Here is a 25,336-nt window from a genome sequence, read left to right as displayed (position 1 = left end):
ATGTATGTATTTAATATTATTTTGTTCCCACTTTTTTTTATATAACTCTATCTTTCTGTGAGTTGGTCAATAGTTTTAATAAAATTAAAAGTAAAATAATTTATTAAATTATTATTTATATTATCCCAGCAAAGTATGGAGGTAAGTAAGTACCTAAAGGCAAGAGATGCAGTTTCAAGTCCGCTTGAATCGATTCTCTATGGCAGATTTATTTTTTTTAATATTTTTTTTATAATTTACTTATTTTTCGTTTCTTTCAAGATAAATAATAAATAACATATTTAAAAATAACTTGATTTATTTGTACAAAAATTAGTTCCCTTATTTAAAGCAAATTTACATTACTCAGTCGGTAAGTTCACTTCCTCGCTTTAAACTATAGACAATAAAAATATGTTTAACTCAGTTCGCTACTAACGAGTAAACCTTAATGAATAATAATATTATAATACAAACATATTATAATAACTCTAGTTTCACGATATTTGCTTCTTTAATAATGTCACGTTTCGAAATTTAAAAGTTTAAATTTCGAAACACATACACGTGAAATGTGTTTTTTTTTTTATACAACTTAGAATGGCAAACAAGCTGACGGTCCACCTGATTGAGAGTGGTAACCGTCGCCTATAGACATGAGCAGTACCATGGATATAACAGAGTATACTGTTTCGCCCATGATACCCCCCATACGTTGCCATTCCTGAGGACTCAGATGTGATTCCTCTGTACCCAGTAAATTCACGCCATATCCCATCCTTCAAACCGAAACACAGCCATGCTGTGTTTCGGTTTGAAGGTAGAAACACGATATATTTTATATTTGATTTTGTTCTTGGTCACAGAGTTGGCTTTACATCTTCTCCGAGCAAATAAGGAATATTTCCGAAATTATATTCATCATACGTGAAACTAGTTATTGAACGTTAAATATTAACCCGCGATTATGCTACGATTTTTTTAACTATTTATCACTATCGGCTTATTTAAGATTACCCATTTGTATATAGCCTCTTGGAAAAAAGGCGAATATGCACTTTCAGATACCTTTGCGAAGCTCCGTTCGTATCTTGGGGTAAGCGCTTCTGGGGATGGTACGATCTCCCCCCCCCCCCCCTCTAACCCTTAAATATGCCAATGTTTATCATTCACCATGGCAACTCCGTGCCGTCGTATTGCAAGAACTTCCCGGAGTCCTCCTCGCGTAACTTGTATATAGTGTCGAATATGCCGTTGATACTGGTGGCGACATCTAGCGGCGCCTTGTTGCCGCCCATGTCCGTCTTCACCCAGCCAGGGTGCATTGAAGCAACGAGGATCTGATCCTTCTTTAGATCTATACTCATCGATTTAGTAGCCGCGTTCAGTGCCGCCTGGAACGTGATAACATAATAATAAATAAATGCTACATAATTTCACCAGTTGTCTGGTGGGGGGAAGGGATCGTTAGTAATGCGGGCTACCAGTTCCATTGCTAGCTATATACCCTGTCAGGTCGACCTCCACGCGGTTCCCCCTGGAAACCATCGTGCTGAGTTCCAGGTGTATTCATCACGATGGGCTGACTGACCTGCCTTTTTTTTTCATTATTCACCTATCATCCCTCACTGGTGCTCCGCCAGCGTATACCGTTAGCACAGGCGGGGTTACCATTCCATTATCATCCATTAAAAAAAAAACCGTTGTCTGGTCCCAAAAGCAAAATAGAATTATTAGGGGTATAATGTACAACATTCAGACCTACTTTAGATAAGTTTGGAGTTAAACAGGTTATTAAAGGTCAGCAACCCACTAGCGATCTTCCTTATGTTGTTAGTTACCAGAGGGAGACTTTGTACACAAGTCGATTGCTTGGATACCTCTGTCCCATTCGTGTTTCAACCGTGAAGCAGTTGTGTTTGCATGACTGTGTTTCGGTTTGAAGGGTGGGATATGGCATTGAATTTACAGGGTACAGAGGAATAACATTTGAGTCCTCAGGAATGGCAACGCATGGGGGGTATCATGGGCGAAACAGTAAACTCTGTTATGTCCATGGTACAGCTCATGTCTATAGGCGACAGTTACCACTTTCCATCAGGTGGGCCGTCAGCTTGTTTGCCATTCTAAGTTGCATAGAAAAAACTTGTTGGGAAGTCCCCCGTATTTTAACAAATAAGTTGCCATTATTAAAGTCGCGTTATTGGAATTTGGTTTATTTATATTCCGAATGTGTGAGAAATTTTCACTAGTTCAAATTATAGTTTGAACTTTAGAGTTCGAGGGGTCCCTGAGCTTGGGGGTCCCGGGGCACTGCCCCGTCTAGCTCTCCGGAAGCTACGCCACTGGTGTGAAGAGAGATAGTGATTACCTTAGAACATCTATAGGGGTAGAAGCCACCTTGGTCGTTTTGTGCAATGGAGCCCAGTACAGAGCTCATATTGATGACTGCCGCTCGCTCGATCCCTACCGGTTTATCACTGTTTGCTTCTGAGGCTTTCTTGAGTAGTGGCAACAGGGTCTGTAAAAATAATATTGGGGTCTAACAGGTCGATTGCGGGGGGAAAGCGATTGTTAGTAATGAAGACTGAGAATACCATTGCTAGCAATATACCCAACCAGGTCGACTTCCTCGCGGTTCTCCCTGGAAACTGTCATCGTTAATTCCTGATGAATTCATCATGATGGGCTAACTGGCCTGTTTTCATTCTCATCTATCACCCTTCACTGGTGCTCCGCCAGCGTATCCCGTTAGCGCAGGCTGGGTTACCATACCATTTTCACCCATAAAAAAAAAAAACAGGCCGTTTGCCAGCAATATACCCTATCAGGCCGACCTACACTCGGATCCCCCTAAAAACCATCGTGATCAATTCTTGATGAATTTGTCACGACAGGCTATCATTTCTCACTGGTGAGAATGTAAGTGCAGGTACTGGTTTGCAGGCAAGGTTACCATTCCCTCAATGCTTTGGATACCAACCTTAGTCAATATGATTGGTGCAATAGTATTAACTGCTAGATTCTCCAGAAGCTGTTCAGGCTTAACCAAGTTGATCTTCGTGTACTTTGTCGTGACTCCGGCATTGTTTATGAGCAAGTTGAGACCATTGTCGCCGACGACTCGACTTATTTGCAACGCGACTTCCTCGAACTTGTCTGTATTTTTGACATCTGTATTTAAAAAAAATAGTTAATTAAATTAATTTATTACTTTGTATGTTCTAAAAAGTATTGTATTGTAGTTTTAAAAAGGGTGCAATAATTTCAAAGTAGGGATTAAATAAAAAGATAGCCTTTCTCTTACATAGAATACGCGGGAGTAGCAATAGTATTCTGAATATGTTTGGAAATAAATTTGTAGGCTACCAACCTCTTTTAAACCTACATAATTACAGAAAAATAAATAGTGACGTTCTTGACAATGTTATTGTCTTAGCATTTGTACCGAACTATATTTTGTATCGCGACTTATTATATCTGGAATTATTTACTGTAAATATTATTAATTACAAAATCTCGTACCAAATCTTTCTTTCTTTCACTCTTTCTGAATCTATACATATAAATATCATCTAGCCCACGTCTACACTTCTCTACACTGGATCACGTCGGGGTCACCAGTGTAGAGAACGTCACTATTTATTTTTCTGTAACTATGTAGGTTTGAAAGAGGTTGGTAGCCTACAAATTAGATATTCCTCTCGTGAGAATGCTCGCCGAGAGGACTAGATCATTATTAGTAATTAAGTATTAACATATTTTTTTAAGTACTAAATGTACTTAAAAACTATGTTAATACTTACAACAAAAAAGGGACTCAAGTTGTCTGAAATAAATAAATAAAATAAAATAAATAAAATAAAATTAAAGCGCTTCAATTGTATACGTGTGAGCTGTATCACCTTTTGGTTTTAAGACTAATTATTATTATTATTTTTTGTTTTATATCTATTAATTTTGTTTTATTTTAAAGATTTTGATTTTGATTGGCTTTGACTTACTTGCTTTATGTACTAAACTACAAAACTAATTAATAAGACCAATTTATAAGTGGAGTATCAAGATAAACATGTACTAGATTTTAAGTTAAACCTTCAGGAATACAACTATGAAAATCATATCCAATTTGGTGCAGTCGTTTTTGCGTGATATCGGAACAAATATACATACAGATAGATATTTCTAAAAATGATTGTTTTGATTTCTATTGTTCTTATACTCATACAATTTGTCTTAAATAATAATTTTATTGCATAACTATGATTGTAACAAATTCAGCACTGGAAATTACAGTAAATATACACCAGAGGGAGACTTTGTACAAAAGTCGTTTGCTTGGGTACCTCTGTCCCATTCGTGTTTTAACCGTGAAGCAGTTGTGTTTGCATGGCTGTGTTTCGGTTCGAAGGGTGGGATATGGCGTGAATTTACTGGGTACAGAGGAATAACACCTGAATCCTCAGGAATGGCAATGCATGGAGGGTATCATGGGCGAAACAGTATACTCTGATATGTCAATGGTACTGCTCATGTCTATAGGCGACGGTTACCACTTTCCATCAGGTGGGCCGTCAGCTTGTTTGCCATTCTAAGTTGTAAAAAAATATAATCTAAGGAACACAACAGATTATATACGAAATATTGATATAGCGTAAGATGAGAACGAATTGGTTTGAAACTGCCTGTGTAAGGATAAACAAGTAAATACTCTGTTATGACTATCGCATGTGGAAAAAAAATAGGAGATGGAAATCAAACTGATGAAAGTATGATGAAACAGATATATTCGGTTCGAAGGATTATGAAAAATGTATGACGTATTGTAATAAACAGACAGACCGTGATGTTTTGTTATGATAAGATATATATTTATATAAGGAATTCTATACAAAGTTTTAGGTTTCAATTAACATAAAAATATTTACTTACCAAGTTGTATAACGTGAAGATTTTTGTTATCTTGTAATAGCTTTTGTAACTCCTGAAAACAAATAGGTAAATGGATTTTTATGTAATTAATACTAAATTTAATATATAAAATTTTAATAAAGATTTTAACAATTAAATAAGAAAGAGTCCATAGACGAAATGATTTGGCTTCAGACTGCTCGGGTCGATCTGTCGAATTTTTAGTTTAGTAACTGTATGCCAGGTTTTGTAAAAAAAAAGCATTTTATAAGTGACTTTCGAAAAAGGATATTAACAATTAATTTGATGTTTCGCAGAATTCATTATGTTCTGTAGAGCGGGCGTATGGTAGTCGCGTAAAGAGTCGAAATTAGAAATCTTTAAAATTGGCGCCAACCATGATGGGAAGCAAAGATCGGAAAATATAATTTTTTTTTTTTTTTTCTTTCTTATGGCACGGCACAAAGTGCATCCGCCAAAAACAAAGTTTGGGAAACAGCATTTTAGTAAAGGAGTTTTGGACGACGGAGATTAGGATAAGGATCAGAAAAGTTGAATAGTGAATAATACAAGGAAAAGGACAGATACCTAAATAGATATTACAATATATTTAACATTAAAAATATACATATATATGTAAAGTACATAAAATAAGAAAATTTGCAACTTACTATTATTGATAAGAATAAAAGAGGAAATCAAATAATATACTTCTAAATTATCAAGAAACAATAATACTGGAACTGATGTAGGAAAGGGAATACGGAGGGAAAGGAGGGAATTGAAAAGAACAGAATAGTCATAGAGAAGACAATTTAGGATATTCAAATCACCCATATCTGAGGACTCATTCTATTATCTATTATATCTATTTAATAAACATGTCAAACAAAGGTTTGTACATGTTTATTAAATAGATTAAATCTGTTTTTTTACTAACTGCACTACGGCAGTTCCACTGCAGAACTTTGGCTTGGTTGTCCGTTCTTTTTATTATTTAAAATATTAATGAATGCATTTGAAAGAGAAGCAACGTTGGACGGTGGAATGATATTAAATTGTGTTAATAAATTTAAAAGAGCTATTACTATTTCAGAAATAGATTGTTTAGATTCATCTTGCTGTTTATAACCACATCCATCTGCAGGAGCAGGAGGATTGTAGTCTTTTGTTAAAGTGATATATTCATTACGATCAAACCCATAGGAAGGTTTTGGAGGACGACGAATTTTTTCTATGACAGTTTTTTTATAAGATTTATTAGAATGAGGAGAAATTACATTATGAATCCCATTCTGGTTTGAGTTTACTGTACTATTTACAATAACTGGATTAGATCTTAGAGTGTCAGCATATGATTTAATAGAAGGAGCAATTTGCTTGCTTCAGCATAAGAGATACAACTTTTAGCCATTGTTTCTTTAATTGCCTTTTGCCTTGAAAATTCTGGACATTTTTTACTGTTTGCCTGGTGAGCACCTTGGCATAAACAGCAGTAAAAATCTTCTTCATGAACAGAACAGGATTCTCCAGAGTGGCCCTGACCACACTTATAACAACGTGGAACAGATCTACATTGATTTTTAATATGGCCATACCTACAGCAATTATAACACTGAATGGTAGGGTATATGTACAAATCAACAGGCAATGAATTATAACATATGAAAACTCGCTTAGGTAACACTTGACCATCAAAAGTTATAACAACGGATTCAGTCATTACAAATTCAGATTTACCGTTAACAAGAGATTTTCTCTTTAAACGCCTAACTTTCAAAATTTTGCCACAACCTAATGGAACTGAAACATTTTCTATAATTTCCTCATCAGACCAGGCAGTTGGGATGCCCCTTATTATTCCCATCCTTGTTAAATTGAATGTTGGTATAAAGGCTTTATAATTATGAGATTTTAAATCCATACTATTTATAAAAGAATTAGCATCTGTATAATTAGAGAAAGCTAATGATAATCTATTTCGCCCTATCTTTTTCAGACTACCATCAATTACATTTTTGAAAGGATTTTTCTGAAGGAAACGTCCAAAGGCTATTGGGTGAAGTGTAGAATTATCATCCGGGGATGATAAAACTTTTTGTATGTGAACGGTGAATGGAGCAGAATCATGAGGTTCATAATAAACTCTACTAATAAAGTTATGTGGACGAGATGAGTCATTCTCCTGATTATTTATTAAATTATTATTAGAAGATTGTTGCTGCTTTTCCTCGTTGAATTGAGTACATTCACATGAAAATTTATTCTTATTGTTTTCACCTCCTCGATTCCTCCTACGTTTTTTATTGCAATGCCTACAAACATTGCCGGCTACTGATTTACGTTTTCGTTTTGTTCCAGAATTATCAGAAATATTAACAGAGCAATCTGTGTCCATAGAATCCTCATTATTACTAATAATTACATGAAGAGCGACCTCGGGGACCGTACCCCCGGGATCATCCGGGGGGTCCATATATTAAAAAGAAATATATACAGAAACTTACCTAGTTTACAGCTACTATTACACAAAACTAATATATACAAATTTAAACTAATATAAATGCTATTTGTAACTTATCTGATCGATATTATAATATAAATAAATAAATAATTCAGAAAAACTCGACAGCCAAATTTTACGTTTCCCGCCCTTTTCCAAAATATAAATTGTAAAAGGCAAGGCCACGATGACGTCAGCGATCAAATTAGCATAGTGATGTTTTGTTGCTTATCAAAAATAATTTGTCTTAAGTGTAGATTATTCTAGTAAAATTTTTAAAAGTTCATATAGGTTACACATATATATTGGATATTGCATAATATATTGTAATTGTAAATGAATATAGAATGAATAAAATATTTTATGTTTTTTATTTTTCTTATTACTGATAAATTGGCACATTACATAGATTCATCGATTTAATATAATTCTTTACGGTCGACTAATCACTATGCAAGGTTACCAGGATGACGTCACGATCTGTCAAACGAATACGCGGCGGGTTGACTATCTCTTTCGCACAACTCGTATTGCTACAAAAGTGATTTGATGAACTCAATTTTTCAAGAGTAGTTGTTCGGTACGCGAGTCTTTCGGTAGTGTCGGCTTGTGTTATTTAGTTATACTATACAAGTGTATACCAGTGTTGTATAATTCTAAGTGAATTCTGTAAATAAAAAGTTAGAAAATGCCACCTATAGGTAAGTCAAAATAAGTATACACATACCTCAGACGGGCTTCTACAAGTTGCGAATATTTTCTCAGCCTTGTTCTGTTTTAGGAGATATTTTACCATCCCCAAGCCCAGTCCTCTATTTGCGCCGGTAATTAGAACGGACTGCATTTTTTTCTCGACCTGCGTTCTTGACGTTTGATCGAAAGATAACTCTCGTATACCTACACAACTTGTGCTTACGTACCTACAGTTGTGATAATTCCCTTCTCTGTCATTTACGTCAAAATGACAATATTGAGTAACGTTTTACGCTTTAATAATATTATAAATCCTTTGATACGATCTGATAATATTGTCCTATTAGCAAGACGAACGTTCGCGACTCGTGAGTAATGTATAATAATTGTATTACAGCCCTTGGGGTCCATAGATTATCGTATAACCTCACTTTGCTGGTCAACCTACTGTTTATATTAATTTTTTCGTTCATTGCTTATATTAACCCTAAATGTTTTCGAATTGTACCACACGACATCATCATTACCAGTAAGGGTCAAAGGTCCATGCAAAATATGACTGTTTTGGGTATTGAGATGGTGCAATAGGTGTCTTGTGATTCTGGGTTGGAGAAAGTAACACATAAATCCTATAATTAGTGAACAACTCATTTGTGGCCTACACATTATATCTATTTTTTACATAATCTAATGTGTGTACATTTGAGATTAGTACAAAAAGATTTTTTTTTTCTAAATGGGTAGTCCAGAAAAAAAAATTAATGTACCTAATAAAATATTATAAGTGAACAATTTTTACAGTAATTTAAAGTCCAATCCACATTAGATTATGTATTAAAAGTATGATGGAATTGTGATAACTATTTTATATATTGAAATGCAATTAGTATTTATCACAATTAATCATAATTAAAGATTGTGTCCCATAAAAAAAAAACTGACTTCAATTGTGATAAAACTCAGTTATTTTAATCAGAAATCTAAACTGCTGAACTAATTTTGATAAGATTTCTATAGAACTTAACTTACAGATAAGTCTAAGTATATTTTTTAGAAAAAGAATTTTCTAAATTGGTTTTAAACTAATGTAGTTATGAGGTAACAAATATAAAAAAAAATCCAACTGATTTAAGAACTTTCTTTTTGAAGTTGGTTGAGAACAACAGATGTGTGATTTTGAGTAATTTGTTTGGTAACACCAGGCGGCTGGATCTGTTGTAGCCGTAAGAGCAAGTCAGTAGCTCCCATAGACAATTCGGAGACAGGTATAGTAGTGGTCATAGATTAAAAATGAAATTCTCACTGGGGATAATGTGCCGTCGGTCATTTGTAATTGTTTCATTTGCATTGCTTTGTTGCACTTAATTTTATGTTCTAGTATGTAATGGGAAGTTGTATTTCAGAACCTCTTAATTGTTGTTGCATATTGTTAAAGAAAAACTATCTCTATGCACAGTTACATAATAAAGTAATTGTATTGTACTTTGTGCACATGGGTTATGAAACATACTGATATATATCAGAAATACAGTGATGGTCATAGACCAAGCAGCTGTGTCTTCATTTTTACGCCTCTTCAATTTTTGTTCAGTGTTAAGAGCATTCTTTAATTGTTTGACTACATTCACAATTTTGTTTGTGGTTCTCCTAGTCTGAAACATCCTGGTTCTATGTTCTACTTCTTGCTCTGTTCTGTTTTATATGTTCATTTAAAGTAAATCTACCTTGAAGAATGTTAAAGCACTAGTGCCATGGGACTGTACATCACAGTGTATATACTGTGTCACATATGGGCGGTACTGTATATTTTTTCATGTTTATATGCAAAAGTTACTACTCTCATCATGGGGACTGCCAGTTTGTTTGACTTTCTAAAAATGGCACTGCAAGGTTACTCTGAATCTATCCCAAAGTTTTATATAATTCATACACAGAAGGAAATGTATAAATTGAAAAAAATTTAATTTCCTTTGTTATTTTTAAAACTAGCTTAGTGATATTGGAGTTTACAGAGCCACCTATAAATAATTGGCTCTGTCTACCCCATTGGCAATTAAAGTGAGCTTATAATAATAGTAATAAAGTGCTCTCACAACTGCTTTAATATTTTGGTCATGTTTCTTAATGAGTTTAACTGTACCTATTCTAGATTCTCATTGTTAATAAACAACTTGGATAATTGGATGAAATATGAAAATAAAATTATTCAGAACTATATCATCATCATCTTCTTACCTTTATCCCAATTTATTTGGGGTCAGCGTAATATGTTTTTTATCTATATTACAAAAAGATTTTGCTTATAGTTTTATGACTGGCCGCCTGCCTGATGGCAACCCTCTTTGGAACTATATATTAATATGAAAAAAAAAAAACCAGTGGATATTAAATAATACCAAACTCAAATTTTTAAGAATAATTTAACTTAATAATAATATTAATTACCAATTTAAATATTCACACATTGAATTAATAAGAGCTTATGTAAGTTATTGGTTTAACTAAAACATAGCATGTATATTTTTTGCTAAAGATCACACGAATTTTATTTGTATTGGTGATTTTGGGTTGTAATTGTAGACTAGTAAAAAAATATCTAACTCTCTTAAACCAAACATTGCTGCTATGTAATTTTTTAATTATCAATTAAAAAGCTATGTGTTTTAATAAAAGTTATATTTGCTTAGAAGATAAATTATAAAAGTTGGTTCTGGTTTTGGTGGAAGTTTCTAGACTATATAATTTTAATATAAATTAGTTTATCATTAACTGTGATAGTTATATATGTTAATAATAATCTTAGATTTTTTTTAGTAATGACAATTAAGAGGTTCTGTAGGTTATGCTAAAGTGTATCAATCCACATGCAATCCTGATGGGATTTGCTTTTTAGATGGAGTATTTGACTATGACCTAGCGGTCATTGGTGGTGGGTCCGGCGGTCTTGCGTGTGCGAAAGAGGCCGTGAACCATGGCGCACGCGTTGTGGTGTTGGACTATGTCACACCCTCGCCACAAGGCACTAAATGGGGACTTGGTGGTACGTGTGTGAATGTAGGGTGTATACCCAAGAAGTTGATGCACCAGGCAGCATTACTCGGCGAGAGCATACATGTAAGTTTGTCTATTACAATTTGTTTATATACTTCCATTTGTTTTCGTAGCTTCATGTTTTTTTTTTTCATTATAGATATTGGTAAGAGAGTCCTGCTCCTTTTCCTGCTCCCATATCCCATGGTGGTCCAGAAAAAGTTCAATCTATAACTTGGATTAATTTTGGTTATATTTTTTAATTTTTTTTTATATTTTGTTTTAGTATGATATGCAGTCAGCATTGTATTTTTTTTACCCATTTATTTTGTATTACAAAATGTTATTTTTAGTAGAAATGGTAGAAATGCATATACTTGTTTTGTATATAATAAATACAGGTGTATATATATATTCAAGATATGTTAAAATTACATAACAGGTTAGATTGTATACAAATGTAGCTAGCTCTTTGCATGTCATATCAGAATATAAATCAAACTACATCTGTGAATGGGACCAGTAATGTGCCATTGTCTTCATTATCTCACACAGCTAAATAGCTTTGTGTTATGAACATAAAGTTTTCAACCTTTATTAAGATTGAATTAAAAAAAAATCCCAGGTATTTCCCAGATATTAGAATTATAAAAATTAAAAGAATACAATACTGAAACCTGGACGAAACTTAGAGATAATGTAGGTAAATTATCATAGTTAAACTATATGATCGCGTTAATTCCAGTTTTTTATAAACCATATAATATGAAACAAATTCTGAATTTTTAACATCCGGACCTACAAGAAAACCCTCCGCTTCTAAACTCCTTTCAAATGAAGACATTAAATAAATCTAGTTACACTTTATGTACCTCACCAGAGGGAGACTTTGTACAAAAGTCGATTGCTTGGGTACCTCTGTCTTATTCGTGTTTCAACCGTGAAGCAGTTGTGTTTGCATGGCTGTGTTTCGGTTTGAAGGATGGGATATGGCGTGAATTTACAGGGTACAGAGGAATATCACCTGAGTCCTCAGGAATGGCAACGCATGGGGGGTATTATGGACGAAACAGTATACTTTGTTATGTCCATGGTACTGCTCATGTCTATAGGTGACGGTTACCACTTTCCATCAGGTGGGCTTTTTACGCTTCAGCTTGTATGCCATTCTAAGTTGTATAAAAAAAATACTATGCGTATTTGTTTCTCCTGCCCTGATTTTTCTTTCCAACCTTATTACAAGAAATTAGGTAGCTGTAAGGACCTTAAGGTAATTAATTCCACCCAGAATTAGTTTTTTAGTATAAATGAAATACAGTAAATATTCCCTTTAAACCGATTTATTGGTCCTTTTTTTTCAATGTATGATAATGGAATGGTTGCGCTAACAGTATACGCAGGCGGGGCACCAGTGAGGAATGATAGCTGAAATTAAAGGGCAGGTCAGAGAGCCTACCGTGATGAATACACATGGAATTCAACACGACGGTTTCCAGGGGAGACAACGTGGAGGTCGACCTGATAGGGTATAATGTCCGCATTATTAACAATACCTTTCCCTCCTCCTCCTGATTTACGCTAGTCATGAATTCTGTGAGTAGGTACCGAATAAATAATTCTTTCGCCTTACCGTAACTGATGGCTGATTAGTCCGCGACCAGTTGAGGCGTTAGTCATATGCCAAGGTCGATCGGTGTAGTCCAACGTTGGCATGCGATCAATACGTAATTACCATTTATGATAGGTACACCATCAGTCAATGGAATAGGCTACAGTTTGCAATGGAATGTTGCACTTTATTACGATATAGACAGATTTTATGTATTTATTATTTTATTGTTTATTGTATTGTAAAACGTGTAAAATTGATGAACTTCGTGCCTTATGGTATTTTCCAACTATAAGGTAGAAATAGAATGCAATTGATGGGCAACGATGGGAAAGAACTGTCTTGATAGCACCCCTTACAAAATACGTCTATAGAAGGGGGGAGGGGGAAAGAGTTATTAGTAATGTCCACCAGTCCCATTGCTAGAAATATACCCTGTCAGATCGACCTTTACGTGGTCCATTCCATTATCATCCATTAGGAAAAAAACCTTTTGGGGGAGAGGGTTTGCTAGTAGTTAGCAATCGTAGTTAGGCTTTGAAGATATCTTAGGAGGGACGCTGCTGCCTATTCCTCGACCATTAAGTTCCTTAGTCGCTTTTACGATACCCATAGGAAAGGAAGAGGTGGCCTATTCTATGCCGGGGGACCACATGGCAGATACATAAATAGTACTACGCACTAATATGTTCATACCAGCAAATTAACAGATAACATTAAAATAGTTTGCTCAAAGGAATGCCCACAATTTTTTTTTTATCATAATCTTATCGTAATAATGGGTAATAATTATGAATGTTGTACAGATAACCCACATATATCTATAAATTATATTAAAATCTGGCCTTAAATTTTAAAGTTATATTACGATTTGCGAATATTGTGAAGTTTTATCATTACGGAAGTAGATAGTATATTGTGCATCAAATATTAATTCCTTAGCCCTTCTTCGCATGTTTTTTTTATTGGTGAAAGAAATCAAGGTGATATAATTCATGTTCAAAATTAAAGGAAAAATGGTTAAAAAAATAAATTTGCAGCTATGTTTTTTTTTTTTTGCAATGGACATTAAAAACGTATCAACGATCAACTTAAAGTGAAGTTGTTCTTTTATATAATTTTTGGGCATTCAATGTTATGATGGAAATTTCCACCATTATGCAAAGAAGGGTTAATTCAGTATTTGCAAAAACTATATTTGCACATGGAACTCAACACGATGCTTTCCAGGAAGAACCGCGTGGAGGTCGACCTGACAGGGTATATTGCTAGCAATGGGACTGGTAGCCCGCATTACTAACTTATCCAGTGTATACCGTTAGCGCTGGCTGGAAAACCGTTCCATTATTAGACATTAAAAAAAAAGGTTTGATAATAAAATTGTAGGTACAGATAGACGTGTACGAAATATGCCAGTCACAGCCACATGATAATGTGATAATCGTGACGCTAGCACTGTAATGTACCTACTATATTGTATTAGATATGTATCGAGCAAATTAGTTCCACATGCAATTACAGCACACTCAGCATTCCCTGTATGTCTTGTGACATACCTGTTATCTTATATTTCACTAGAAACACTTGAAAATGTTGAGTTTGAAATCTTTTCAATGATTATAACTGATAATTCCTTTAAAGCTGTGTAACTTAGTACCATTGTTTTCTCAGTGTAATAATATATTTTTTTATACAACTTAGAATGGCATACTAGCTGACGGCCCACTTGTTGTAAAGTGGGTAATCGTCACCTATAGACATGAGCAGTACCATGGACATAACAAAGTATACTGTTTCGCCCATGATACCCCCCATGCGTTGCCATTTTTGAGGACTCAGGTGTTATTCCTCTGTACCTTGTAAATTCACTGCCATATCCCACCCTTCAAATCGAAACACAGCCATGCAAACGACTTCTTCACGGTAGAAGCACGAATGGGATAAAGATGCCCAAGCAATCGACTTTGACAGCAAGAAGGCCATTAGTCCCCGTTAATAACAATCCCTTCCCACTTTGGTAAAAAAAAAAACCTATAGGTCACTGTAGCAATCTATTCCGCTACCTCTTTTGGTTTAAAAGCGCCAACAAATATTATTTCAGTTTAATATTACGACTCTTTTTAGTTCGTATCAATAAGAAAAAATTTGACGTTTTAATTTTAGCTTTACTTACTGTCGGATCCAATCAAATGTATAATATTAAATTCCGTCTAAATGTTATTGTCCTTTGCTGATTACTTGTTTCCTTCTGTCCTTCAACTGCGTGATACGTCAGAATCTTTCTGCAGGCTACGTTAGTGACAGAGTTCAGTAAATATTTTAAGTCACAAAAAAGAAGTAAATGGGAAAAGTCTAGCCCTTTATTCATAAAAACTAAAACCTTGTTCAAATCTGTCTTTATTATTATACTGTTTTGTATCTTTCTTTCAAATTGGGAATTTAGTATAAAAGAAAGAGATAAAAGAGTTCAATAGCTTAAATAGGTTTATGAGAGTTTTGACATTTTTATGAATAAGGTTTTTTTTTTTTTGTAATGTGTGGCGTATTACTGGCCATCATAATCCGTCTTTTATATTTTTATACTGATTTTCTATTGGTCTTATGTTTTACAATTCTGTCATATATATATATATATATATATATATATATATATATATATATATATATATATATATATATATATATATGGTAACCCTGCCTACGCTATACGCTATACGGTATACGCTGGCGGGACACCAGTGTGTTTTAGTTTATCGTGATGAATATACCTGGAATTCAACACGACGGTTTCTAGGGGGCTACGTGGAGGTTGATCACATAGGGTATATTGCTAGCAATGGGATCGGTAGTTCGCATTCTTAGCAAACCTTTCCCTCCATCCCCCAAATAAGTGGGGTAGACATGTTGATTCCAGGAAAAAAAGTAAAGGGTCATCTTCAAATTTCTTAGTCGTAAAGGATTTTTAAATAATCATTGTCACCAATAATTATATAAAATATACATATATATATATATAGGAAGCTAATTGAAGATATCATATGAATTGATCTATGGACTTACATCGTTTTAATTTATATTTCACTTAATTATATAACTTATCTAATCACATAATGAAATTATAGCTGATACAACCATTCTGCTAAATGTTGATATACGGATAATTATTTTGTATCAAAAAAGTAATTAATTAATTGCCTTGCCCTGTTCATTATTTTAGTTCGATGTATGTTTTGCTCTTCCATCGATTCCTATTAGCTGTCTTACCTGGTTTTACTTACTTTTTTGCCTATCTTCCTTCACACATTCCACTTTGCACATCTTTTCTTTAGGTATATCATTCCTTTGTATCCTAAATGTATAAAATTAATTACATTTATTTTATATACATACTCTTTTGTTTATATAAATATTATGAAAGCAATAAACTACATACTTGCAATGAAGCTACGAAAATAAATAAGAAGTTTTCAATGATTAATTTATTTCGTCGACAATTGACGTTGTACTATTAAATGGACGCAAATTGTAGGAAGCCGTTTCTTACGGCTGGCAAGTGCCTTCATTGGACGCCGTGAAGATAGACTGGTCAGCGCTCACACAGTCCGTACAAAACCACATTAAATCTGTCAATTGGGTGACCAGAGTCGATCTCAGAGACAAGAAGATAGAATACGTAAATGGCCTGGGAGAGTTCAAGGACCCACACACGGTTGTGGCGACGTTGAAGAATGGATCCAAAAAGGAGTTGACGGCGAAGAATATAGTTATAGCAGTCGGTGGCAGGCCCCACTACCCGGATATTCCGGGCGCACTCGAGTACTGCATCACCAGTGATGACATATTCAGTTTAAGTAACCCGCCCGGGAAGACATTGGTCGTAGGAGCTGGATGTATCCTTTTTGAAATTTATTATCAGAGGGCAAAGCAGTCCTCACGCCAAGTCGAGCACAGTCGTACCTATCCTTTTCTCAAAGCGACTCGTCGCACTTTTGGTCCCTCTGTAACCTCATTGTGGATAAAGCAAGAAGTTAAAATTTTTAGTGTTCAATCAAATCTCTTAGATCTTCGATGATGGCTATGACGTTGTAGTAAACACGTTTCTTTATATAATGTCTTAGATTTCATTCTTGATCAGCACTATTTGGGAAGCGAACTTTTTTAAATTGAATCAAAAACGTTCCGAGTGAAATCAGCCAGAGAATTAAATACAAATAATTTCTTTTTTTATAATTGCAAAAACTTGACTCAATCCATTGTTATTAATACATAATTTTGTTGTCTTGTTTTTGTAACGTCTTAATAATTCTTAATGGTATAGTCGTTTCAGGACCGGTCGTAAGACCTCGAGGCTTGAAATGTAAAAAGTACATCTTTAGCTTTTGTATCTTGTATTGTAGTATTAAAAATGACTCGCCGTATGGAATTTAAGTTACATCTATTTTTACTACTATTTATTTTCTAATAGGGGGAGATATAATATTTTATATATAATATTTTTTTATATTTATCTAACATGATTAATTTTTTGCATCGTCGACAACATACTCTGCACCTTTACGAACCATCGACTGTATAAATGTCCACTGCTAAACTTCCTTAGAGGGATTTTGCCAGCAGTTGCTATGCTTGGTCGGCGGATTGGCAACCGCAGTTAGGCTTTGGAGATGTTTTAAGAGGGATACTACTGCCCATCCCTTGCCCTCCTTTAGTCGCCTCTTACGACACCCACGGGAAAGGAAGGAGTGACCTATCTCATGCCGGGAATACACGGGACTAGATAACATTATTAGGTGTTAAATCCGCCATAATATGCACTTTATACTTTGTGCATTAAAGCTTAATAAATAATTTCGTGATCATACTTTAATGAATGAATGTAATAATATATGGTTGTGACAGTTTGGTTGGATAACGCTTGACGCTTAACGGGAAATCGAAGGTCATAACCCAACAGCATTTAGCTAGATATGATGGTCATTTGTTTCGCGCAACAACGAGGGGTCTTCTCAACACTCGTCAGATGGTGAGGGCGAACCCCATTGCCGCGGCATCTTCTCCGGAGGCTACTACTTCCGGGTCGCTGGGTTTTCAGCCACCATACACTAATGGTATATGTATATCGGCATGGTATCCATGTTTCGTGTTAAGACAGAGTCCTAAGAATTCTTTACACCAGATGGCGTTACCCCCTTACAAATAGTAGTGGTTGTATGAATGTCATTATTCTTTTAAAAGATTATTAGCCATGACTCGCACAAACAGATATCGGTTTAGAATGCGCCGGTTTCCTCAACTCGCTGGGGTACCCGGCGACGGTACTGATTCGATCGGTCCCCCTCCGTGGCTTCGACCAGCAGATGGCGAACATAATCACCAACGAGATGGAGGAGAAGGGAATCAAACTGCACCACCGGTGCATCCCGCTGTCGGTGGAGAAACTCGAGTCTGGACAATTGAAGGCGCGCTGGACAAACACGGAAACAAAGGAACAGTGAGTTATACTTCTTTTAATAGATGAAAATGGGGGGGGGGGGTATTGTTAGTAATGGGGAGGTTCCCATTGCTGTCTATATACCCTATCACATCGACCTCCACGATCTCATTACTAACAATCCTTTTCTCTCCCAATGAGTTTTTTTTTTGATGGGTGAAAATGGTATAGTAACCCCGCCTGCGCTAACGGGATACGCTGGCGGAGCACCAGTGAAGGGTGATAGATGAGAATGAAAACAGGCCAGTTAGCCCATCATGATGAATTCATCAGGAATTAACCATGATAGTTTCCAGGGGGAACCGCAAGGAAGTCGACCTAGTTGGTGGGTATATTGCTAGCAATGGGATTCTCAGTCTCTATTACTAACAATCCCTTTCCCCCTTCCCCCAATGAGTTGTAGGTACTTATCTAGGAAGAGAGTTTAGGTGGTTGCAAGGCGTAAAATTACTATTTGGGGTCAAAAAACCATGTCAACTGACAGCAAACGGAACCATTTTCTTAGAAAGTTGTTATGATCCCAATCGGAAAGCACACGGAATGTGGGAACCGTAAGTTGTGGTGGAGAGGTTTTGGCTCTCGGTTCCGTCTGAAGTACAAATTAGATAAACATTTGATACCAGACGAAAACTATAAACTTGTCTTTAGAAATAGCTGAAATAAAGGCTGTATTTTTTACGTTTGTATTGTATTTCGTTTGAAGCGTTAGATATGGCAATGAAGTCAGTGGCGAACTAACAGCGGGGTGATGGGAACGAACGCGCCCCTGGCTTTGGTCTGCGAGGCCTCCAAACGTCTTAACTTTCCTCACCCTTAACCATATTTCATATAATTTAAATTTCACTGGTAACATTTTAACGAAATAAACATAATCACTTTTTTTTTAATAATAATAATAAAGATTTATTGCACATAAAAATATACAGTCATGGGCTTACAGAAATTTCAAAGTGAATTATATGTGTATAAAGAGTAGCATTATGCCTTATGCTAAGCACATTAGTGTCTAAACTAGGCCTAGCCTGTATTTTAGACACGAATGCCTTCTATTAGATACATATTTTCGTGCAGTTTCGCTATATAAAAATAGTACAAACAACAGTAAACAACATGTTTTATATTACTAAAATAGGGTATCTGTAAAATAAATTACAATGTTGTATCAAGAAATGTGCCATTATAAGTAAAATAGATGTCATGCTTTGCATTGTTCAGCTGGTCATTAGTGCGATGAAAAAATGAGTCAGGTGAGACCAAGACCAATCACTTATACATACAAATGTGAACTGAATAACAAAAGCTTGTAAAATTACTTAAACTGGAGGCTTTGTTTAGCTTTGTCGCCCCGGGCCTCTGATGGGCTTAATCCGTCACTGAGTGAAGTGATTGCTTGCTGTGACTCAAGATCCTCATGTCGTAGAGTCACACAAGAGACTCGTGTCCCACCCGTCATCCATGTTTCATAGGCTGGAGACGTTCATAGGCTGCGGTAACCGGCTACCATCGTATCGTTTTAAAAAGAAAACTGATAAAAACTATATGTATGAAGAGTCGGCGGGATATGGAATTGTCCACCGATTTTATGTAGATTTTTCTTTTATAGCCATAGGTTTTTATTAGAGAATCCGTCTTCATTCATTCACCTCGATAAACCCGTATGTTTTTGTATGATTTCAGATTTGAGGACGTATTCGACACGGTGCTCATAGCGACGGGTCGTTACGCGCTCACTAAGCAATTGAATCTGCCAGCGGCGGGAATCAATGTAAGATTTATACATCATTCATTTTTATCACTACCTCAACATTGTATACTAAGAATGTAGTAGTACATAAGTTGGAAAAACATAATAAATGTTAAAAGCCTGGAAATTAACATCCGGGGCCGTCGATTTAAAAAAAAAAACATTGTATACCATTGCAATAAAAATAGGAGTAACTGTATGAAATCATAATACAAAATAATTTATGAAATTTTTATACGTAATCGCGTGCTTTTTTTTTTAAGGATTATTAAATAATTATGTTTATAAATATTAATTATGGTTTCAAGTCAGTCTAACTGTTCAGAAATAACAAATTTTTTTTATTGTCCAGTTAGTTTTTTTTTTTATATATATATATTACAGTAAATGACATGAGTAGTAGTTAACAGTTTTTTTCTTGTGATGTGCAAAATGAATGGTGTCTCTTCACACTAGCGCCGCGGTGGCATAATTTGAATTTGTGCAAACAATAACCTTCCCAAATGACTATATGTAGTGCAATGACTGAGATATGACGTAGTGAGAACGTTAATTAATATTAAAATAAAATAGGTGCTACTAGTTGTCTATTATATATCTATTTGTCAAAGAAACAGTACACACACACACACACACACACACACACACACACTATATATATATATATATATATATATATATATATATATATATATATATATATATATATATATATATATATCCAACGACCCGCTCATCACGCCGCCACCAATCTGGATATTATAGTCAGCATGACTTGTTTAATATACCATATATAAATAAATGGAATAGTCACTATGTATGTAATACAAAATTAAATGTAAAATCTTTTCAGACTGTGTCAGAGAATGGTAAGATCGTGGCGGCGACCGAACAAACCAACGTGCCGCACATCTACGCGGTGGGCGACGTGCTGGAGGGCCGGCCTGAGCTGACCCCGGTGGCGATCCACGCGGGCCGGCTGCTCGCCAGGCGGATATTCGGCGGCGCCACCCAGCAGATGGACTACGACAACGTCGCCACCACAGTCTTCACGCCACTCGAGTACGGGTGCGTGGGACTCAGCGAGGAGACCGCTATACAAAGGTCAGTGGTAATGTTTACCTATCATCATCACCATTTATGTTGAACGACTTGAATTGAACAGTACGGTACCATACCATTTTCACCCATTAAAAAAAAACAAACAAACCAACTTTCACATTTATAATAATACTAATAATCACTTTATGTAATCTGCTTTCGATGTCCTAGATAATTCGTACAGTCAAAGTTTGTGTATAAATCTAAATGTTTTATCTATCATATACACACTTTGTATTGAATATTACGGATTCTTTTATCTTATCGCGATACGTGACTGTCACATATGACACGCTAGGGATATATTACGTCGATGGTGATTGATAAAATACTACTCTCCAAGTGGCACAATACATTTGCTGTACAAGTGTTTTCTGTTCTGGTAACAATGTGTATAACCATTGTACAATACTGATTGTTTATTTAAATGAACAGTTTAAATGCGCTATACGCGTCCATGTAGCCTAACTTCAGGCTGTAGCAGAAAATCAGTGGTTTGCTTTTAAGCAAAACTATCACTGAGCTGTAGCCTATTTGGCTCACTGCGACACACTTGGTGAAAACATATTTCCATACTTCATCTTTTGTTTTATATTTAAAAAAATGGTAATAAACTCATTTGGTAATTTACGTGTGTAATAAATGGCTCAAATAAAGCGTTTATCCATCAATCAATTTATCTATTGTAGTTCAATGTGAAGAAAATGAGATTTCACTCAACACCTATTTATTTATTTTATTTTAATACTAGCGGCCCGTCCCAGGGTCGCACGGGTGGACATTTTTAACATTTCCCTTCACTGCTCTGCTCCTATTGATCGTAGCGTGATGAAAAGTATACTATAACCTGCCCAGGAGTATGAGGAATAATTGTACCAAGTTTCGTTAAAATCCGTCGAGTAGTTTTTGTTTTTATAACGAACATATAGACAGACAAAAAATTCACTGATTGCATTTTTGGCATCAGTATCGACCGCTAATCTCCCCTGATAGTTATTTTGAAAATATATTTCATATACATAATTGACCTCTCTACAGATTTATTATAAGTATAGATTAAATCTGGAATCAACAGCTTATATCTAGAATAATTAAAAATATTTTATTTACACCATATAATAAATAGCCAATTACAGATTCCCAATTTGTATACCAGACAATATTATGCTTATTTTTGGAGGGTAGGTTAAATTAAATAGAAAAAAAAACCTAATTTAAGGTATCCTAATAAACGGAGTACGCGATTGGTGTGTTTGTTTGTAGCACTTACAATGTTTTTTTTAATGTTTTTTTTTATACCACTGAGGTGGCAAACAAGCGTACGGCCCACCTGATGGTAAACGGTTACCGTAGCCTATGAACGCCTGCAATACCAGAGGTATTAATCGCGTGTTGCCGAACCCTGAAGAAACCTCTTTACCCCCCTTTTGAACAACCCCATGCTGTAGTCTCTTGGGAAAACCTCGGCAGGGAGCTCATTCCATAACCTGAGTGTTTGTGGGAGAAAATATCTCTGAATGTTTTTTTGTACGCATTTATCATACATAATAATATGACAGAGGTAATCAAATGTATTTTTTTATGCAACTTAGTATGGCAAACAAGCTGACGGCTCACCTGATGGAAAGTGGTCACTGTCGCCTATAGACATGAGCAGTACCATGGACATAACAGAGTATACTGTTTAGGCCATGATCCCCCGTCCCCCCATGCGTTGTCATTCCTGAGGATTCAGGTGTTATTCCTCTGTACCCTGTAAATTCACTGTCATATCCCACCCGTCAAACCGAAACACAGCCATGCACAACTGCTTCACGGTAGAAATACGAATGGGGCAGAGGTGCCCAAGCAAACGATTTTTGTACAAAATCTCCCTCTGGTATAAAGGCGAGCTTAACTCTAAAAGAGTTCTCTTCCAGCAAACCCAAAGTGGAAAGGAGCATCAATGTCAGCGGTGTACAATACTGTGACAATTTAAAAAAAACTAGACTTAAGTTTATATATAACAAATTATTTATTTATTTCGTCAACATTTATTTATTTATTTATAGACACGGCACGGACAATATCGAGGTGTACCACGCGTTCTACAAGCCAACGGAGTTCTTCATCCCGCAGCGGAACATCCGCAACTGTTACCTGAAAGCGGTCGCGTTGCGCGAGGCGCCCCAGCGTATACTGGGCCTCCACTTCGTGGGCCCGGTCGCCGGAGAGGTCATACAGGGCTTCGCTGCTGCAATTAAGTGAGTATTAATTATTCTCTGATTCTTTCTGATATGACTTGAAGTTGCAAACAAACCGTGGGTTCATCTGATGGAACGTGGTAATTGACGTGTTTTTAATTAAAGTTGGTAACCTCGACATATATACATCGCAGAATTAAACTCTAGCCGACTTTATAAGTTAATACTCAATGATATTACTTGCTGTTTGGCCCCAGCGTAGTATGGACCACCCTTTCCTTTCCCGTGAATGTCTTAAGAGGCGACTAATGGAACATAATGGGCAAGATACTTTCATATGGAATAACAAAATATTATAATTAATTTTTGATGAATTCATCACGATGGCCCATCTGACCTGCTTCATCTTTACCTATCATCCCTCACTGGTGCCCCGCCAGTATATATCGATAGCGTAGGCGGGGTTACCATTCCATTATGATAATGGAATGGTAACCCCGCCTGCACTATCACTATTATACGCCATCAAAAAAATAGGACTGTTTGACTAACAATCTAACCCCAGTACTAACAATCTATCTCCCCCCCCCCCCCTCCCAACTACGCGACGTGTAACAACATCGCCGACATTGTTACACGTCGCGTCGGTGACTTTGCTTACGAACAGTTTCGTTTGATTGCAAATTATTTCCAGATGCAACATCACGATGGAGCAGCTAAAGAACACAGTGGGCATCCACCCGACGGTGGCGGAGGAGTTCACGCGGCTCAACATCACCAAGCGCTCCGGCAAGGACCCCAATCCCGCCTCTTGCTGCAGCTAAACACCACGCGCGGACACACGTGCGTTTCACGATGCCTTCACACTACTAAATAAAATTGGTCTTAACTCCCTTCACGATATGGTTTAATTTTAAATGTCAACAATGACTTTATCATTTGATCAGTGGATTTACTTTCCTGACTCTACTACGGACGAGACGATATTATTATCCAGGCGGCCCGGTATAGTGTTTTTTTTTATTTCGAATTTTACTTCTCATTCTTTGCATTTTTCTCGTATTTGTTGACGTTTAAAATAAAATACTAATATCAATGTAGTTAAATTGTATACGTAATCTGATGGAGTGATCGTATCGTGAGACGCTGTCCTACGCTCTGTTGGTATACGACACTCGTTTCATGCAATATAGACGGACGTATAGATACAGTAATGTATAGATTACCCTATTACGTAACTAACATGTCGTGAATTTACTGGGTACAGAGGAATAACATGCGTTGCCATTCCTGAGTCCTCTGGAATGGCAACGCATGGGGGGTATCATGGGCGAAACAGTATACTCTGTTATGTCCATGGTACTGCTCATGTCTATAGGCGACGGTTACCACTTTCCATCAAGTGGGTCATCAGCTTGTTTGCCATTCTAAGTTGTATAAAAAAATAAAAATAACAAGGAGTAAAATTATTAAAGAAAATGTTATAATATACTTATTCTTATTAAAAAATTTTCATTACCTTTTTTGTTGACAGTACTTATATATTAATTGAGCTAGCAAAAATTTCTAAGTCACAATGTCCATTATGAAATACCGCTAATCAACATTTGTATAAAGTGGTAAAGTATTCAATACTAGTAGATTTATTTGGTTTAATTTGTGCTCCCTAGAGGTAGGTACAAACGTTATCGCTAACAAGTCCATGAGATAGAATGAGATAGTGACGCGCGCTGTCTTTTTCTTATTTGAGCGCTGATCTAAGTGATTCTATCAAGAGATTCGTTTTTACCTTCTCTAGGCGGCTTGGATAGCCTACGGACTATAGTTGAAATTTGAAATTGACGTTGTAGTACTTATTACCAAATTTTTTTGGGTCAAAATGTCTGTGATTATGTTATACATTTACTAGATACTTGTGGATTTTTCCATATAAATTAGAAAAAAAAATCAGTAATATTTCAAAATTGCCTACAATTAATATAAAACAAAAATACTCAAAATTGCATGAAACTTGTGAACGTTGTTTGTAGTTATTGTTAATGGGAGTCCCGGAGAAGATGCTAGAAACAATGGAATTACTCAAGATTTTAAA

The 25,336-nt window shown here is 35.7% G+C and overlaps 2 protein-coding genes across 4 annotated transcripts; one reads left to right on the top strand and one right to left on the bottom strand.

Annotated features, from left to right (window-relative positions):
* Positions 1-280: 280 nt before the first annotated feature.
* Positions 281-8,254, bottom strand: LOC113514401 (C-factor). Its single transcript, XM_052903102.1, has 5 exons — positions 8,121-8,254; positions 4,912-4,963; positions 2,963-3,153; positions 2,351-2,500; positions 281-1,373 (listed from the first exon to the last, which is right to left on the bottom strand). Exons 1-5 carry the CDS (start codon positions 8,235-8,237, stop codon positions 1,149-1,151), a joined length of 735 nt encoding a protein of 244 aa, XP_052759062.1. The 5' UTR covers positions 8,238-8,254; the 3' UTR covers positions 281-1,148.
* Positions 7,886-24,695, top strand: LOC113515754 (thioredoxin reductase 1, mitochondrial). 3 transcript variants are annotated; one of them, XM_052903065.1, is made up of 9 exons: positions 7,886-8,094; positions 9,289-9,351; positions 10,980-11,200; positions 16,255-16,615; positions 17,988-18,216; positions 19,894-19,981; positions 20,814-21,064; positions 23,113-23,304; positions 23,939-24,695. In XM_052903065.1, the coding sequence occupies exons 1-9, from the start codon at positions 8,082-8,084 to the stop codon at positions 24,066-24,068; spliced, it is 1,548 nt and encodes a 515-aa protein (XP_052759025.1). In that variant the 5' UTR covers positions 7,886-8,081; the 3' UTR covers positions 24,069-24,695. The 3 variants fall into 3 exon arrangements, with proteins under 3 accessions (XP_052759025.1, XP_052759027.1, XP_052759022.1); XM_052903067.1 differs by lacking the exon at positions 9,289-9,351 and having other exon boundaries at positions 7,887-8,094; XM_052903062.1 differs by lacking the exons at positions 7,886-8,094; positions 9,289-9,351 and adding an exon at positions 8,321-8,454.
* Positions 24,696-25,336: the final 641 nt, after the last annotated feature.

Source organism: Galleria mellonella, unplaced genomic scaffold (genome assembly GCF_026898425.1).
Source record: "Galleria mellonella isolate WM207_F2 unplaced genomic scaffold, CSIRO_AGI_GalMel_v1 utg103, whole genome shotgun sequence".
Lineage (NCBI taxonomy): Eukaryota > Metazoa > Arthropoda > Insecta > Lepidoptera > Pyralidae > Galleria > Galleria mellonella.
Note: the sequence above shows the minus strand (reverse complement) of the source record. Positions and strands in the feature narration are given on the sequence as shown.

Excerpts from the sequence above, each read along its gene's own strand:
- LOC113514401 (XM_052903102.1), bottom strand. The coding sequence starts at position 8,237 with ATGCAGTCCGTTCTAATTACCGGCGCAAATAGAGGACTGGGCTTGGGG. Across the intron at positions 4,964-8,120 it reads CTTGTAGAAGCCCGTCTGAG|GAGTTACAAAAGCTATTACA; the intron begins GTATGTGTATAC and ends ATTTGTTTTCAG. Across the intron at positions 3,154-4,911 it reads TCTTCACGTTATACAACTTG|ATGTCAAAAATACAGACAAG; the intron begins GTAAGTAAATAT and ends TTTTAAATACAG.
- LOC113515754 (XM_052903062.1), top strand. The coding sequence starts at position 8,355 with ATGACAATATTGAGTAACGTTTTACGCTTTAATAATATTATAAATCCT. Across the intron at positions 16,616-17,987 it reads ATTGGTCGTAGGAGCTGGAT|ATATCGGTTTAGAATGCGCC; the intron begins GTATCCTTTTTG and ends TCGCACAAACAG. Across the intron at positions 19,982-20,813 it reads TGCCAGCGGCGGGAATCAAT|ACTGTGTCAGAGAATGGTAA; the intron begins GTAAGATTTATA and ends AAATCTTTTCAG.